Source organism: Giraffa tippelskirchi, chromosome 14 (assembly GCF_054371585.1).
Source record: "Giraffa tippelskirchi isolate mGirTip1 chromosome 14, T2T-mGirTip1v1.2.pri, whole genome shotgun sequence".
Taxonomy (NCBI): Eukaryota; Metazoa; Chordata; class Mammalia; order Artiodactyla; family Giraffidae; genus Giraffa; species Giraffa tippelskirchi.
Genome location: NC_137288.1, coordinates 22,514,029 through 22,529,002, shown reverse-complemented (window position 1 = coordinate 22,529,002; position 14,974 = coordinate 22,514,029). Strand labels below are relative to the sequence as shown.

At 38.0% G+C, this 14,974-nt stretch overlaps 1 protein-coding gene across 14 annotated transcripts in view; it reads left to right on the top strand.

The window, feature by feature from the left end:
• The window catches only part of DOK6 (docking protein 6), a 364,846-nt gene that overhangs the window by 133,039 nt on the left and 216,833 nt on the right, over positions 1–14,974 (top strand). For all 14 annotated transcript variants that reach the window (XR_014074854.1, XM_081562684.1, XM_081562696.1 and 11 more), the window contains exon 3: positions 8,000–8,114. Coding sequence is in view for 10 of the 14 variants with exons in the window: in XM_081562684.1 (XP_081418810.1) it covers positions 8,000–8,114 (115 nt within the window). In the remaining 4 variants the exon portion in view is untranslated. The remainder of the gene's footprint in view (positions 1–7,999; positions 8,115–14,974) is intronic.

Below are 14,974 nucleotides of genomic sequence, written 5' to 3'. Positions count from 1 at the left end.
AGAAAACCCACCCGCCAATGCAGGACACATAAGAGATGCAGATTCGATCCCTGGATTGGGAAGATCTCCTGGAGGAGGGCATAGCGTTCGACTCCAGTATTCTTTTCTGGAGAATCCCCATGGACAGAGGAGCCTGGCGGGCTACAGTTCATAAGGTCGCAGGGTCGGACACAGCTGAAGCGACTGAGTATGCATGCTTGCAAATTCCAAAGGTATACCAAGTCCTTAGAAAATCTTCCGGTATGATTTTGTAACGTTTTGTAATCTAATAGAACATCTGAACTCCTAATCAAGACAGTCTGAGAGGTGAGATTTTATGCCTCCTGGCGTCTCGGCAGTGTGTCAGGGCACACACTGAAGTGAGGAGCATCGCCCTATTGATCAACAGAAAGCCTCACACTGTTGCGGAAACCCGTGTACCCATGTCTGCTTGAAGAGCTTCTCTGCATTTCTAAATGTGAATTTTACAGACGAGCAAACACTTTGTTTGAACTACATTGCCTGTCAGATTGCCTGAGGCACAAAAGTTAGAAAGTCTCTAGTGCTTGCTCCGTTTTGCTAGGCTGTTTATTAATTTGCTCTGTTGATTTTTTGCTATGAAGTGAAAAAAAGATGTCCTCCACAATATTAGTTCCAATATTCTTTTATATTTGTAGATAAAAATATTTGGAAAACAACTTTGAGCAGAATAATAAATGTTTTTATGATATTGTTTGGCACACATTGATATTATATATGATGTCTCTTATATAGTGGCGTATCACTTTTATGCTTCCTAACATGGACCATATCTATTCTTAAGCAACACATGATCTTCATTGCTTTTAGACTCTACTTAATTTTGGTAAGATCATTTGCTTATTTAAAATTAATAACACTTGGAAATAGTGTCTCTTTTAAAAATATCTTTAATCTACTATTTTAGGATAAAATTTGGCTTAACTATTACTTGAGTCAATTATCAAATGATTTAAAAATAAAAGAGTTTATTGTTGAGAGTATGCTTTAATGTACTTCAAATATAATATACAAATCATTGTTCCAAAAAAATTCTCATCTTTCTCCCCAGGATATTAGATCTGACACTATAAGATACTAGTGCCTGATTTTTCTTCCACGGAAGAGAAAATGAATATTTTTTAGAGAATTAGATAGATATAGTATATGTATAAATTCACATATGAATGCATATATGCACATATGGAGGTGTTTTTATACATGCCTATATATGAAGCAAACCATTTTTAGTTTATTTAACTTGAAATCACTTACCTTACCAATTTTAGTTTCGCATGTTAACCTTAAATGAGATAATGACAAAGAGAGAGAAAAATAAATATTTTTTAAATATTAAAATTAATTTTCCAGCATGTAGACTATAGACTGTAAATTTATTGTGACAGAGACCATAAAAGCCCCTCTGGACAGCCTGCACAGCAACCTTGAGTGATAAGCTTGTTATTTTATGAGGCTAGAAGTCCAGATCATTACCGATTTTAAAAGGAAATATTACAAAAAAAAAAAAAATCAATGACTACCAAGAAAAAATTACAAGGCATGACTGAAAGGTAAAATACCAATATTGTTTCAAAGATATTTGAAAATATCTCTTCAAAATACACAATTTGAAAAGATAGATGGAACATCAAAATCAGAAAAGGCAGAGATGTTGAAATTATCAGACCAGGGATTTAAAACAACTATGATTACTACACTAAGGGTGCTAATGGATAAAGTAGAGAGTATACAAGAACAGATGGGGACTGTCAAAAGAGAGACAGAAAGTCTTAAGGAACCAAAAAGAAAAAATACTGTAACAGAAATGAAGGACGCCTTTGATGAACGTATAAACTGGACCTGGCTGATGAAAGAATCTACAAGCTTGAGGATGTCTCAGTAGAAGCTTCTAGGCTTCCCTGGTGGATCAGTGGTAAAGAACCCACCTGCCAATGCAGGAGACACGAGTTCAGTCCCTGATCCGCAAGAATCCCACATGCTGAGGAGCAGCTAAGCCCGTGCACCGCGACTGTTGAGCCTGTGTTTTAAAGCCGGGGAGTTGCAACCACTGAGCCCATGTGCTGCAGCCGCTGAAGCCTGTGCCCTAGACCCCGTGCTGCAAACAAGAGGAGCCGCCACAGTGAGCAGCTCCTGCAGGGCCACTAGAGAGTAGCCTCCACTCGCCGCAACTAAAGAAAAGCCTGTGCAGCAACAAAGACCCAGAACAGCCATAAGTAAGTAAATAAAAGGACACCTCCAAACCTGAAAAGCAGAGAGAACAAAGACTGAAACAGTAAAAATAAAACCAACACTCAAGGACTGTTGGGACATCTATAAAAGGTATAATATATGAATAATGGAAGTACCAACATGAGAAGAAGGAAAGAAAAATTCAAACAATAATAACTAACAATTTCCCCAGATTAATGTCAGACACGAAACTACAGATCCAGGAATCCCCAAGCAGGATAACTGCTCCCCACGTTAAAAATGAACAAAAAGTGCACCTGGTCATTTTCAAACTATGGAAAATCAAGGAAAAAATCCTGAAAGAAACCAGAGAGAGGAAAAAACCACCTTCTCCATAGAGGAACAAAGAGGAATTACGTTTACCTTTCCCTCAGAAACTATGCAAGCAACAGGAGATTAGAGTAAAATACAGCCATCCTTTGGTATCTAATGGGGAGTCAGTTCCAGTATCCTGCATGGATACCAAAATCCATGGATGCTCAAAACCCCTTACATAAAATAGCGAGTACAGCTGACTCTCATATCTGCGAGTCCTGTGTCCTCAAATTCAACCAAGCGTGGATTGTAAAAGTAGTACCCAATCCAAGGTTGGTTGAATCTGAGGATGTGGAAGCCTCGGATATCGAGGGCTAACTATATTTACTGTTTTAAGATGAAAAAAATCCATCAACCTAGAGTTCTATGTGTCCTGTAAAATTATCTTTAAAAGTGAAGCAGATATTGACTTTTTGAAACAAAATTGAATTTATTGCTGGTAAAACTGACTTTGTAAAAGCTGTTAAAATTATTTATTTGGAGAAAAAAATAATGTAAGTTAGATACTCAGATCTATATAAAGAAAGGAAAAGCATCAAAAAGGTGTAAGAGGGATAAAATAAAAAGTTTCATTTTTTTCTTATTCTTAATTGATCTAACAGGTGACAGTTTGTTCAAAATAACATCAACAATGTGTTTGATTTTGTATACATTTATAAATATATATATATTATAAGTAGATGTATATGTATATATCTCTGATATATGTGTAGTTTAATATATTGTAGTTTGGAGTTGAATTAGCTGTGAATGTATATTTCATACTGTAGCTGCTACTGCTAAGTCGCTTCAGTCGTGGCCGACTCTGTGCGACCCCATAGACGGCAGCCCATCAGGCTCCGCCGTCCCTGGGATTCTCGGGGCAAGAATACTGGAGTGGATTGCCATCTTATACTATTTCATACCATTTCATACATACAGTAGTTTGGAACTGAATTAGCTGAGAATGTATATTTCATACTGTAGCTGCTACTGCTAAGTCGCTTCAGTCGTGTCTGACTCTGTGCGACCCCATAGACGGCAGCCCATCAGGCTCTGCCATCCCTGGGATTCTCCAGGCAAGAACACTGGAGTGGATTGCCATTTCATACTATTTCATACCATTTCATACATACAGTATGTATTGCCTACATACTGTAGGGCAGCAACTAAAAAAAAAGGGAAAAAAAGGTATAGCTGACATGTTAGAAAGGAGGAAAAATGGAATCATAAAATTCACAATTAAAACCACAAAAGACAGAAAAAGAGTGAAAGATAAAATAGAAACAGAGAAGAAGGACAAGTATATTAGTCCAGTTACACCGATATTTACTTTGAACATCAATAGCTTAAATGTACCAATTAAAAGATGAGGATTGTCGGAATGGATCAAACAAGATGCAACTATACACTATCATAAAGAAACCCACCATAAATGTAAAGATATCTATAAATTAAAAATATGTGGCTATAGAAAACCATACTTTGTTGTTGTTCAGTCACTGAGTCCTGTGCAGCTTTTTGACCTGATGGACCGAAACATGCCAGGGTCCCTGTCCTTTACTGTCTCCCAGAATTTGCCCAAATTTATGTCCATTTAGTCGGTGGTGCTATCAAACCGTCTCATCCCCTGCTGCCTTCTTCTCATTCTGTCTTCAATCTTTCCCACCATCAGAGTCTTTTCTAATGAGTCAGCTCTTCACATGACATGGCCAAGTATTGGAGCCTCAGCTTCAGCATCAGTCCTTCTAGTGAATATTCAGGGTTGATCTCCTTTAGGATCAACTGGTTTGATCTCCTTGCAGTCCAAGGAACTCTCAAGACTCTTCTCCAGCATCACAGTTCAAAAGCATCAATTCTTCGGCACACAGTCTTCTTTATGGTCCAACTCTCACATCCATGAGATGGCAAGAATCCGTAAGGTGGCAAGAATACACAGACGAACTGCACGAAAAAAGATCTTCATGACCCAGATAACCACAATAGTGTGATCACTCACCTAAAGCCAGACATCCTGAAATGTGAAGTCAAGTGGGCCTTAGAAAGCATCACTGTGAACAAAGCTAGTGGAGGTGATGGAATTCCAGTTGAGCTATTTCAAATCCTAAAAGATGATGCTGTGAAAGTGCTGCAGTCAATATGCCAGCAAATTTGGAAAACTCAGCAGTGGCCACAGGACTGGAAAAGGTCAGTTTTCATTCCAATCCCGAAGAAAGACAATGCCAAAGAATGTTCAAACTACCGCACGATTGCACTCATCTCACACGGTAGCAAAGTAATGCTCAAAATTCTCCAAGTCAAATACATGAACCATGAACTTCCAGATGTTCAAGCTGGTTTTAGAAAAGGCAGAGGAACCAGAGATTAAATTGCCAACATTTGTTGGATCATCAAAAAAGCGAGAGAGTTCCAGAAAAACAACTACTTCTGCTTATTGACTACGCCACAGCCTTTGACTGTTTGGATCACAACAAACTGTGGAAAATTCTGAAAGAGATGGAAATACCAGACCACCTGACCTGCCTCCTGAGACAACTGTATGCAGGTTAAGAAGCAACAGTTAGAACCGAACATGGAACAACATACTGGTTCTAAATTAGGAAAGGAGTACATCAGGGTTGTATGTTGTCACCCTGCTTATTTAACTTATACACAGCATACATCAGGCAAAATGCCAGGCTGGATTCCACAAGCTGGAATCAAGTTTGCCAGGAGAAATATCAATAACCTCAGATATGCAGATGACAACACTCTTATGGAAGAAAGTGAAGAAGAACTAAAGAGCCTCTTGATGAAAGTAAAAGAGGAGAGTGAAAAAGTTGCCTTAAAATTAAGGCAAAAAGTTGGCTTAAAACATGCAGAAAACTAAGATCATGGCATCTGATCCCATCACTTCATGGCAAATAGATGGAGAAACAACAGAAACAGTGAAAGACTTTATTTTTTGTGCTCCAAAATCACTGCAGATGGTGACTGCAGCCATGAAACTAAAAGACACTTGCTGCTTGGAAGAAAAACTATCACCAACCTAGACAGCATATTTTAAGAAGCAGAGACATTACTTTGCCAACAAAGGTCCGTCTAGTCAAGGCTATGGTTTTTCCAGTAGTCATGTATGGATGTGAGAGTTGGACTATAAAGAAAGCTGAGCGCCAAAGAATTGATACTTTTGAACTGTGGTGTTGGAGAAGACTGTTGAGAGTCCCTTGGACTGCAAAAATATCCAGCCAGTCCATGGTAAAGGAAATCAGTCCTGGGTGTTCACTGGAAGGACTGATGCTGAAGCTGGAACTCCAGTACCTTGGCCACCTGATGCAAAGAACTGACTCATTAAAGAAGATCTTGATGCTGGGAAGGATTGGAGGCAGTAGGAGAAGGGGACGACAGAGGATGAGATGATTGGATGGCATCACTGACTTGATGGACATGAGTTTGAGTAAGCTCTGGGAGTTGGTGATGGACAGGGAGGCCTGGTGTGCTGCAGTCCATGGGGTTGCAAAGAGTTGGACACAACTGAGCGACTGAAATGACTGACTCACATCTGTCCATGACTACTGGGAAAAACATGGGTTTGTCCCAATGGATCTTTGTCACAAAGAGGAATCTCTGCTTTTTAAAACACTGGGATTTGTCATAGCTTTCCTTCCAAGGAGCAAGTGTCTTTTAATTTCATGGCTGCAGTCACTCTGTGCAGCAACTCTGGAGCCCAAGAAAATAAAATCTGTCACTGCTTCTACTTTTTCCCCATCTCTTTGCCATGAATTGATGGGACTAGAAGCCATGAGCTTAGTTTTTTGAATGTTTAGTTTTAAGCCAGCTTTTTCACTCTCCTCTTTCACCCTCATCAACAGGCTCTTTAGTTCCTCTTCAAATATGCTATACTAACATTAATCAAAAGAAAACAAGAGTACGTTTTAATTTCAGACAAAGTAGACTTCAAAGCAAGGGTTTTTATTAAGTACTACATATTGGAGAAGGCAATGGCACCCCACTCCAGTACTCTTGCCTGGAAAATCCCATGGACGGAGGAGCCTGGTGGGCTGCAGTCCATGGGGTCGCCAAGAGTCAGACACGACTGAGCGACTTCACTTTCACTTTTCCCAAGACAAAACGATCCTTAATCTGGGTGCACGTGACAACAGATCATCAAACAACATGAGGCAGAAACTGATCAAACAAGGGGAAATAGATGCATTCACTGTCATAGTTAGAGTCTTCAACACACCTCACTCAGAAGTGGACAGACCCAACAGGCAGAAAATCAGTGAAGAACCAGGTGAACTCAACAGCACCATCAATTAACTGGATGTAATGGACATTTATCTCATCAAATAGCAGAATACACACTCTTCTCAGCTCACATGGAGCACTTATCAGGATGCATCATGTTCTGGGCCATAGAATACAACCAATTTTAAAAACAATGGAAACCGTACTGTACTTGCTCTCAGACCATATGAAATCAGACTAGAATGCAGTGAAACTAGAAACCAGTAATAGAAAACAGCTAGAAAATTCTGAAATACTTGGAGAGTGAACGACGCGCTTCTCAATAGCACATAGGTCCAAGAAACTTAGAGAAATTTTTAAGTATTTGAACTAAATGGAAATGAAAACAAACCTGTTGGATCTTTTATGAGAAGAAATACTGACATGTAGCATGTTGAGAAGTGCATTTTAGAAATTAACTCACACAACATTATTATCGTAAAGTTGTGTTTGCAGAGTAAGTGAAGAAGTAGACAAACTGCTCATTTCCAGGGACTGTGGAGAAAAATAAAAATGCAAAAGTTATAATGGAAAGACGTGTACCCACAGAACCGAGAGCTAAAATACTTGTTCATTAAAATTATTAGTTGCCAAAAGAGTAGAGTTGTTAACCTGGGTCCATAAATCATGAATGAGCCTTGCTGAGAGAACAGGGTGGTGATCAGGGGCATGAGGGTCTGTGAACACTATGTGGTTTGGGCTGGGAAGGAAGTCCATTGCTTATATGTAATGTTTCCAGAATTTTAGAGTCACTGTCTGCTGATTGACAGGTGTCAGTTAGACTGCATTTCTACCAGGGACTTGCATGATGAGTGGGATTTAGGAGAGAGATGAGATGTTAAATCCGATCAATATTTGATAGAAATTTATTGAGAATCTTCTGTGCGCCATACTGGCTATTGTTTGCAAAAGATACAATTTTTTAAAAAACACAGGAATCCTTGCTTTCAGAGTTATTCTTCTACATAATTTTTAGACTCTTTCAAAATTGAGCAAAGCATAACCACAATTGATGGCATCAAAAAAATTTTTTGTTTTCATTCTGCATGGTATTTGACTCCTGTTAATTAGAAACAAGTAAAAATACCCATTGGAAAGTGGCTTAGAACAGAAGTAATGGATCATTTTGTGTGAGCACCCCACATAGAGTATATACTGTATACTAAGTTAAAAATGTTTTTCGTTTAAGGTAACTGAACTGCACAACATCAAAAATATAACCAGGCTGCCTCGAGAGACAAAGAAGCATGCAGTGGCAATTATCTTTCATGATGAAACATCAAAGACATTTGCCTGTGAATCAGGTAAGCAATCACAGCCCTGTCTCCAGCTTGAAGACATGGAGCTGCTTCTGAGACAATAGTCCGGATGGATTAAGGTCCACTTATGACTTGCACGGCTTATTGTGGTGAGAATGCGCTGTGGAAAGCTATTAGTAAGCTTGGTATCTCTGTTTCTACAGATGTTATGGGTGCCTGTTTATTATCTTGCTGTGTCTGGATTTTGTTCCCAGGTGGTCTGAGGACTCCTGAGGTTTCCATTCAAGCTTGGAGAATTAAGTAAACAATGCTGGCGGGGGGTGGGGGTGGGGGTGATTGTTAGAGCAAGCTTCTGATGCGTGCTCTGGTTCTTGCCAAGTGCCATTGGAGGCAGTTGGTAAGGCCTTAACAGTGTAAGAGTGTGGCACGCAGGCACAGCCACGGTCCCTAGATGCTCCAGAGCAGACCTGTGAGCAATTGGTTGCTTTCGTGGATCCTCAGTATTACAAGTTAAATACATTTCAGATTGAATTTTAGCATCCCAGTTCATAAATGCACTCTGACATTATTGAGACACTAGGCGGTTTATCGTTGGCACTTGCAGTGTTTCTCATTTTGGAATCCCTGTGAAAAGTGAAAGTCACTCATGAAAGTTGCTCAGTCATGTCCGACTCTTTGTGACCCCATGGACTATACAGTCATAGGAATTCTCCAGGCCGGAACACTGTAGTGGGTGGCTGTTCCCTTCTCCAAGGGATCTTCCCAACCCAGAGATTGAACTCAGGTCTCCCCCATTGCAGGCGGATTCTTTACCAGCTGAGCCACCAGAGAAGCCCTGGAATCCTGTGCTGTGTCATATAGTAGTTGGCTTATTATAGTTTTTTAAAGATTTTTCTCAATGGAGTGGTGTTTTCATTTTATAATTGATGGAAGCAGAAAGCACCATCTTTGAAAGATGTGAATTTAAAATGATAGTTAAGTCTTTTAGGAGATGCTTTGTTCAGTAACTTTTAAACAGGAGTAAAGCTTCTGTATTTATGGTTAAAGTTTATAGGTGTATTTATTACTGGATTATATTATTCAAGACTGATAAGTTCACTTTGCCTAAATAAATTGCTCGCACCTACTCACCTACACTTATCTTAGTTTTGCTAAATTGAATTAGAATGTGTCAAAGTGTTCCTCTTTCCTTGAATGCCTTTATCCTTTTTATATACTTTCTTCACTTGCCATCTGACCTCATTTCATCATTTAGAATTGACTTTTGTGGTGGTTGAATAGAAGTCTTTCTGGTAATATAAATCCCCATGTGATAATAGAACCTGTCCCAGCTTTGCTGGTATCATATATTAATATCCATTAATAATCATTTATTAATATCTGTGCCTTCTTGTTCACTGTCTTACTACTTGACCACTTCAGTTTTCTCTGAGCTCTTAAATAATGTCTCAGGTTAAATCTAACAACTCTCAGAAAACTAGTTTTCCAAAACAGATAAAAGATCATTTTCTCTGTTGTTTGTATGTTTCAATTTTCACTGTTGTTTTACAATTTTTAATTGTCCTGAATTGTGTTTCGGGTACAGAGGCAATACTGGAGGCTATTATTTCAGACAAGAAGGATATTGAATTATGTTTCTACATAGTTCTGAAATTTATTTATTTAATTAATTTATTATTAACTGGAGAACAATTGCTTTACATTGTGTTGGTTTCTGCCATAATTCTGAAATTTAGGCTCACAGCTATAACCCCCAAGTCTGAAATTGGAAGTTTTTATTTACTTTGTCATCGGTGGCTGTTTCATAGTTCATGTAAGAATTTTGAGAAATGAAGGTCTCTTCACTCAAAGAAAATGGCCTTAAATTCCAAGAGAAGAGTTTCCTGACAGTGAAGCTGAGGCAAGATCTAAGTGTAAAAATGAAGAACGCTTTTGTGTGCAATTCTTGCAGAGAGTTTTCAGCTAGCTTAAATTATGATTAATTTGAGGGTATTATTTTTTAAACCATGTTTAATATGTGGATGTAACAGTCTACTTTTAGATGGTAGTAAAAATGTTTAAGAAGTCATGGCACGGTTTTTTTAAATTGTCTTAACTTCGTGGCATGCCAGTGGGAAAAAAGGAAGTACTTAAAAACTGACAAGGAATTTGAGTACTTTTCCTTGGAAGTTATGTTTTTTAGATAGATACTAAGATGCAGTAGTCTATATATTTTATTAAAATGAAAAAATTATATGGAAACAGACTAAAGTGAAAAGCAGAGTTGTGAAAATCAAAATAACAAGATTAAAGCCAGGATTAAAAAGAGATCTCACATTTATTTGTAATGAAAGTGCAGATAAAATTGTACTGTCATAATGGCTAGTGGGAATGTGAATTGTTTCAATTATTTTTTCAAGAAAACTGACAACTGCTGTTGTAAACATGCATACCCTTGACTCGGTGAACTTTTTGGGGAACGTATTCTGTGTATTATACATTATGTGTAATAATAACAAAATTGCTGAATGCCTATCAAGAAAATCGTTGAATAAATCATAGTATATCCTTATCATGAAATATTATACAATCACTAGGAAGAATTCTAATTAACCCAATTAACTTAAAGGCATTTTTGTGAAGTGTGGTTCTTCAAGCAAAACAACCAGCAGAGAAGTATGTACTGAATAATCACATTTTGTAAAAGAAAAAGTGAGAGAAAGAGTGCGTGTCTTCACAAGCATTACCTGGGTGAGAGGAGATGATAATGAAGTGGGATGGAAAGGAAGATGGGTAAAATCAGCAAGCAAAAAGGAGAAGTAAGAAAATACAGTGAACAGAAGAAAATATTCAGCGTACAAACTGTCCTGTTTGTATGCAATTATGCATATGTGAGATCTCCAGGTGGCGCAGTGGTAAAGAACCTGCCTGCCACTGCAGCGGACACAGGAGACAGGTTCTGTCCCTGGGTCGGGAAGATCTCCTGGAGGAGGGCATAGTAACCCATTCCAGTATTCTTGCCTGGAGAATTTCATGGCCAGAGGAGCCTGGCGGGCGACAGTCCGTGAGGTCACAAAGAATCAGACACGACTGAAGTGACTTAGCACAGGCACATGCATATGTTAATGTAACCATGAAGTTTTTGAAAAGTTAGTCATCAGGGGAATGCAAATTAGACCATAATGAGACATGACTATGCATCTGTCTAAATGGCTAAAATAAAAAAAAAAATTAGTGAGACCACTGAATGCTTGTACGGTTTCAGGAACACTGGATCACTCATACGTTGCTGGTAGGAATGTCAAGTGGTACAGCCACCCTGGAAAATGGGTGGCAGCTTTTTATAAAATTAAATATGTAGTTATTACACAATCCAGCAATTGTACTCTTGGACATGTATCTCAGGAAGAAAAAAAAGAAAACATATGCGCATGAGTGCGCACACATACACACACACACACATACACACCTGTACGAAAAGTATTCATAATAGTCCAAAACTGAAAAGAGCCCAGAGATGCTTCAACGAGCTGTGGTATACCGACCCCATGAACTACTCCTCAACAGTAAAGAGGAGCAAACATTTGATAGATATAGCAATCTGGAGGAATCGCAAGTGAATTATGCCCAGTGAAGAAAAGCCAGTCCCAAAAGCTTATACTTTGTGATTTCGTTTATACAACATCTATGAAAGGAAGCATTTTACAAATGGAGGACATGTTAGTTGCCAGAGGTTAGGGATGGAGTTGGGTGTCTGGAGAGCAGGACTGTGTGGTCATAAAATGGTAACATGAGCTTCTGTTGGAACTGAGTGGTTACCTTGATGATGGTGGTGCACACACAAACCCACACGAGTGATAAATTGTGTCAAACTTCATACACACACACACACACACACACAAGTGAAACTGAGAAAATCTGAATAAAATCAGTGGTCTTCCAACATCATTCTGATGGTTATGATGTTGTAGTATACTTTTGCAAAATACTAACATTGGAGGAAAGTGGGCAAAATATACATAGGATCTCTCTGTAGTATTTCTTATTACTACATGTAAATCTACAATTATCTCAGTAAAATTTGCAATAAAATATTAGATCTATATCAGTTATCTGTAAGGTCATCTATGATATATTTTTTCATTTTTTAACATATTTTAATTGAAGGAAAGCTGCTTTACAATGTTGTGTTGGTTTCTGCCTTACAACAATGCAAACCGTTCATAATTATATATGTCCCGTCCCTCGCGAACCTCCCTCCCCTCCCCCCATCCTATCCCTCTAAGTCGTCGCAGAGTGCCAGGCTGGGCTCCCTGTGTTACATAGCAGTTTCCCACTAGCCATGTAGATTGTGATATATTTTCAAGTTAAAAACAGAGTAGGGAGAGAATTGCAGAAATATTCTAATATTCTATGAAGAAACTGACAGTAATAACAACAAACAACAAAAATATATCTAAATGTGTACCGGTGCAACTTGTGTATGATTCACGAGCACAAAGACACGTGTGCACTCGGTCATATGGGCGTCTTGCTCCCTTCCTAACCTGTGGCCCTTGCACGGGCTCCCCCAGACTAGTAAACCCTCACACACACTTCACCTGGCTACCTCCCCGTTCCTTCCCTCCTCAGCTTAGGATGTCATGCCTCCAGCCCCCCCAGCACTGGAACCTGGACTTCCTGTACTCTGTTCGGAATCTCTCCGCTTTGTGGAATTTTAAGCTCAGTGAACACGTGACTCTGGAGTCTTTCTCCCCCACTCCACCAGAACTGCCCCCACCACCATGCTAAGGACCATTTGTTGAATTAGTCAATGAGTAAAGTTTATACTTCAGTTTTGTTATCATGATATGTTTATCATTCTCCTTTTTTAAAGAGACCATTGTTTTTCAGAACAAGTTTGAGAGATTAATTTGACTGCCCCATGGAAAAAACTTACTTAAATTGCCAAGTAACAGATTGCTCTGTGTTGTGATGGCAAGTGGGGGATGGTGATCAGTGTCCTGTGTGTGTGTGTGCAAATCACCGCAGCCCACCAGGTCTGCTGTAACCACTGTGAGTAACACATTCTTGAATACTAATGAAAATTTCTGCATTTTGCTATTCCTTGAAAAGAGAGCCTTTGTTCATTCTTCTGTTTTGGGGGTATGCTCATTGCCTAGTGACTAAAGGAGCAGATTGCTTGAGTTCAGTTCAGTCTCTCAGTCATCTCCGACTCTTTGCAACCCCATGGGCTGCAGCACGCCAGGCCTCCCTGTCCATCACCAACTCCTGGAGCTTACTGAAACTCATGTCCATTGAGTCAGTGATGCCATCCAACCGTCTCGTCCTCTGTCATCCCCTTCTCTTCCTGCCTTCAATCTTTCCCAGCATCAGAGTCTTTTCAAATGAATCAGCTCTTCGCATCAGGTGGCCAAAACATGCTGGAGTTTCAGCTTCAGCATCAGTCCTTCCAATGAATAAGCAGATTGCTTAGATGTTGGAAACCCAGAGGTTGGGTAATAGATTCTGTTATCTTCATTAAGGAAAAGAGAGAAGGAAAAAGCAACTCAGATATGTCTTTGTCAGTATATGAAATCTGAAAAGTTATCTCCAAATAATTTAGAACAAATAATATTTAAAGTCTGAACAACTTGGTTAATTTCCTAAATAATTACTTGAAGCATTGAGTTTATTCTGTAATGTAGTTATTTTTATAATTTCTCCCATTCAGAATTTGTAATGGAATATTCATAATTGAATAAATTCTCCCACAGTAAAATGAAAAATATTTGTGTAAAACCCAAATCTCAATATATTGATATATTTATCATTAAAATTTTAAAAATTTTTACACAAATAATACTTTGTACCTAGAATACCTGGATATCAGTTAATACCTGTTTCAGTTTATTCACATTGTATTTTCCAAATCCTATAGCTTTGTTTCTAAGACAACATTACATTCTAAAATAATATCTTTCCCTGTAATTGTTTATATTTGTCAGTAAAATATACCTGTATCTTATATTTTATTACTGATTGTTTTAAGAAGACATCTTTTTCCAGAGGATTTTCTATGATTTTTTCTGCTTCTCAGGTTTCCAGTACTCTTTCCTCCCACAAATGAGTCCAAAAAGGATGCAGTCAAAAATCATTCTTGAATTTAGATTTTAAATTTAAAATTTAGATTTAAAAAAATCAAATAAAAAACATTTTTGATAAAATAACACACACATATTTTATTATAATATTAATGAATAGTAATTGGATTTTATAGTAGTCCAAGAACATATTCTTACTTCGGTGCTTCTAAAACTTTAATGCAAATGTGTAACCAGTTCATTTCTAATATTCACAGGTTCGATGCCACAAGTGGGAGGCAATACAAGTTTTGCAATTGCATATACAATAAAAATGCTAGTCAAAAATGGCTAATAGGCACACATTTAAGTAAAGGTAATAGGCACACATTTAAGCCATTTTTGACTAGCATTTTTATTGTATATGCAATTGCAAAACCTGTATTGCCTCCCACTTGTGGCATCGAACCTGTGAATATTAGAAATGAACTGGTTACACATTTGCATTAAAGTTTTAGAAGCACCGAAGTAAGAATATGTTCTTGGACTACTATAAAATCCAATTACTATTCATTAATATTATAATAAAATATGTGTGTGTTATTTTATCAAAAATGTTTTTTATTTGATTTTTTTAAATTCCTCTTTCCTGATTAAGAACTCCTTTGAACCATGTGGATTACTTAATAGTAATTAAATTACAGTTATAATAATAGGATAATACTATTTTAGGGCTCAACTTCTGCTTAAGAATGAAGGAAAGTCTCCTCAGAAAGGTTCTATACCTCAAGTGTGTCCCCCAAGTTATAGAACTTTTCAAGTTTGTAGTATTAAATTTAATTTGATAAAAGTAAGCTAGTGTAA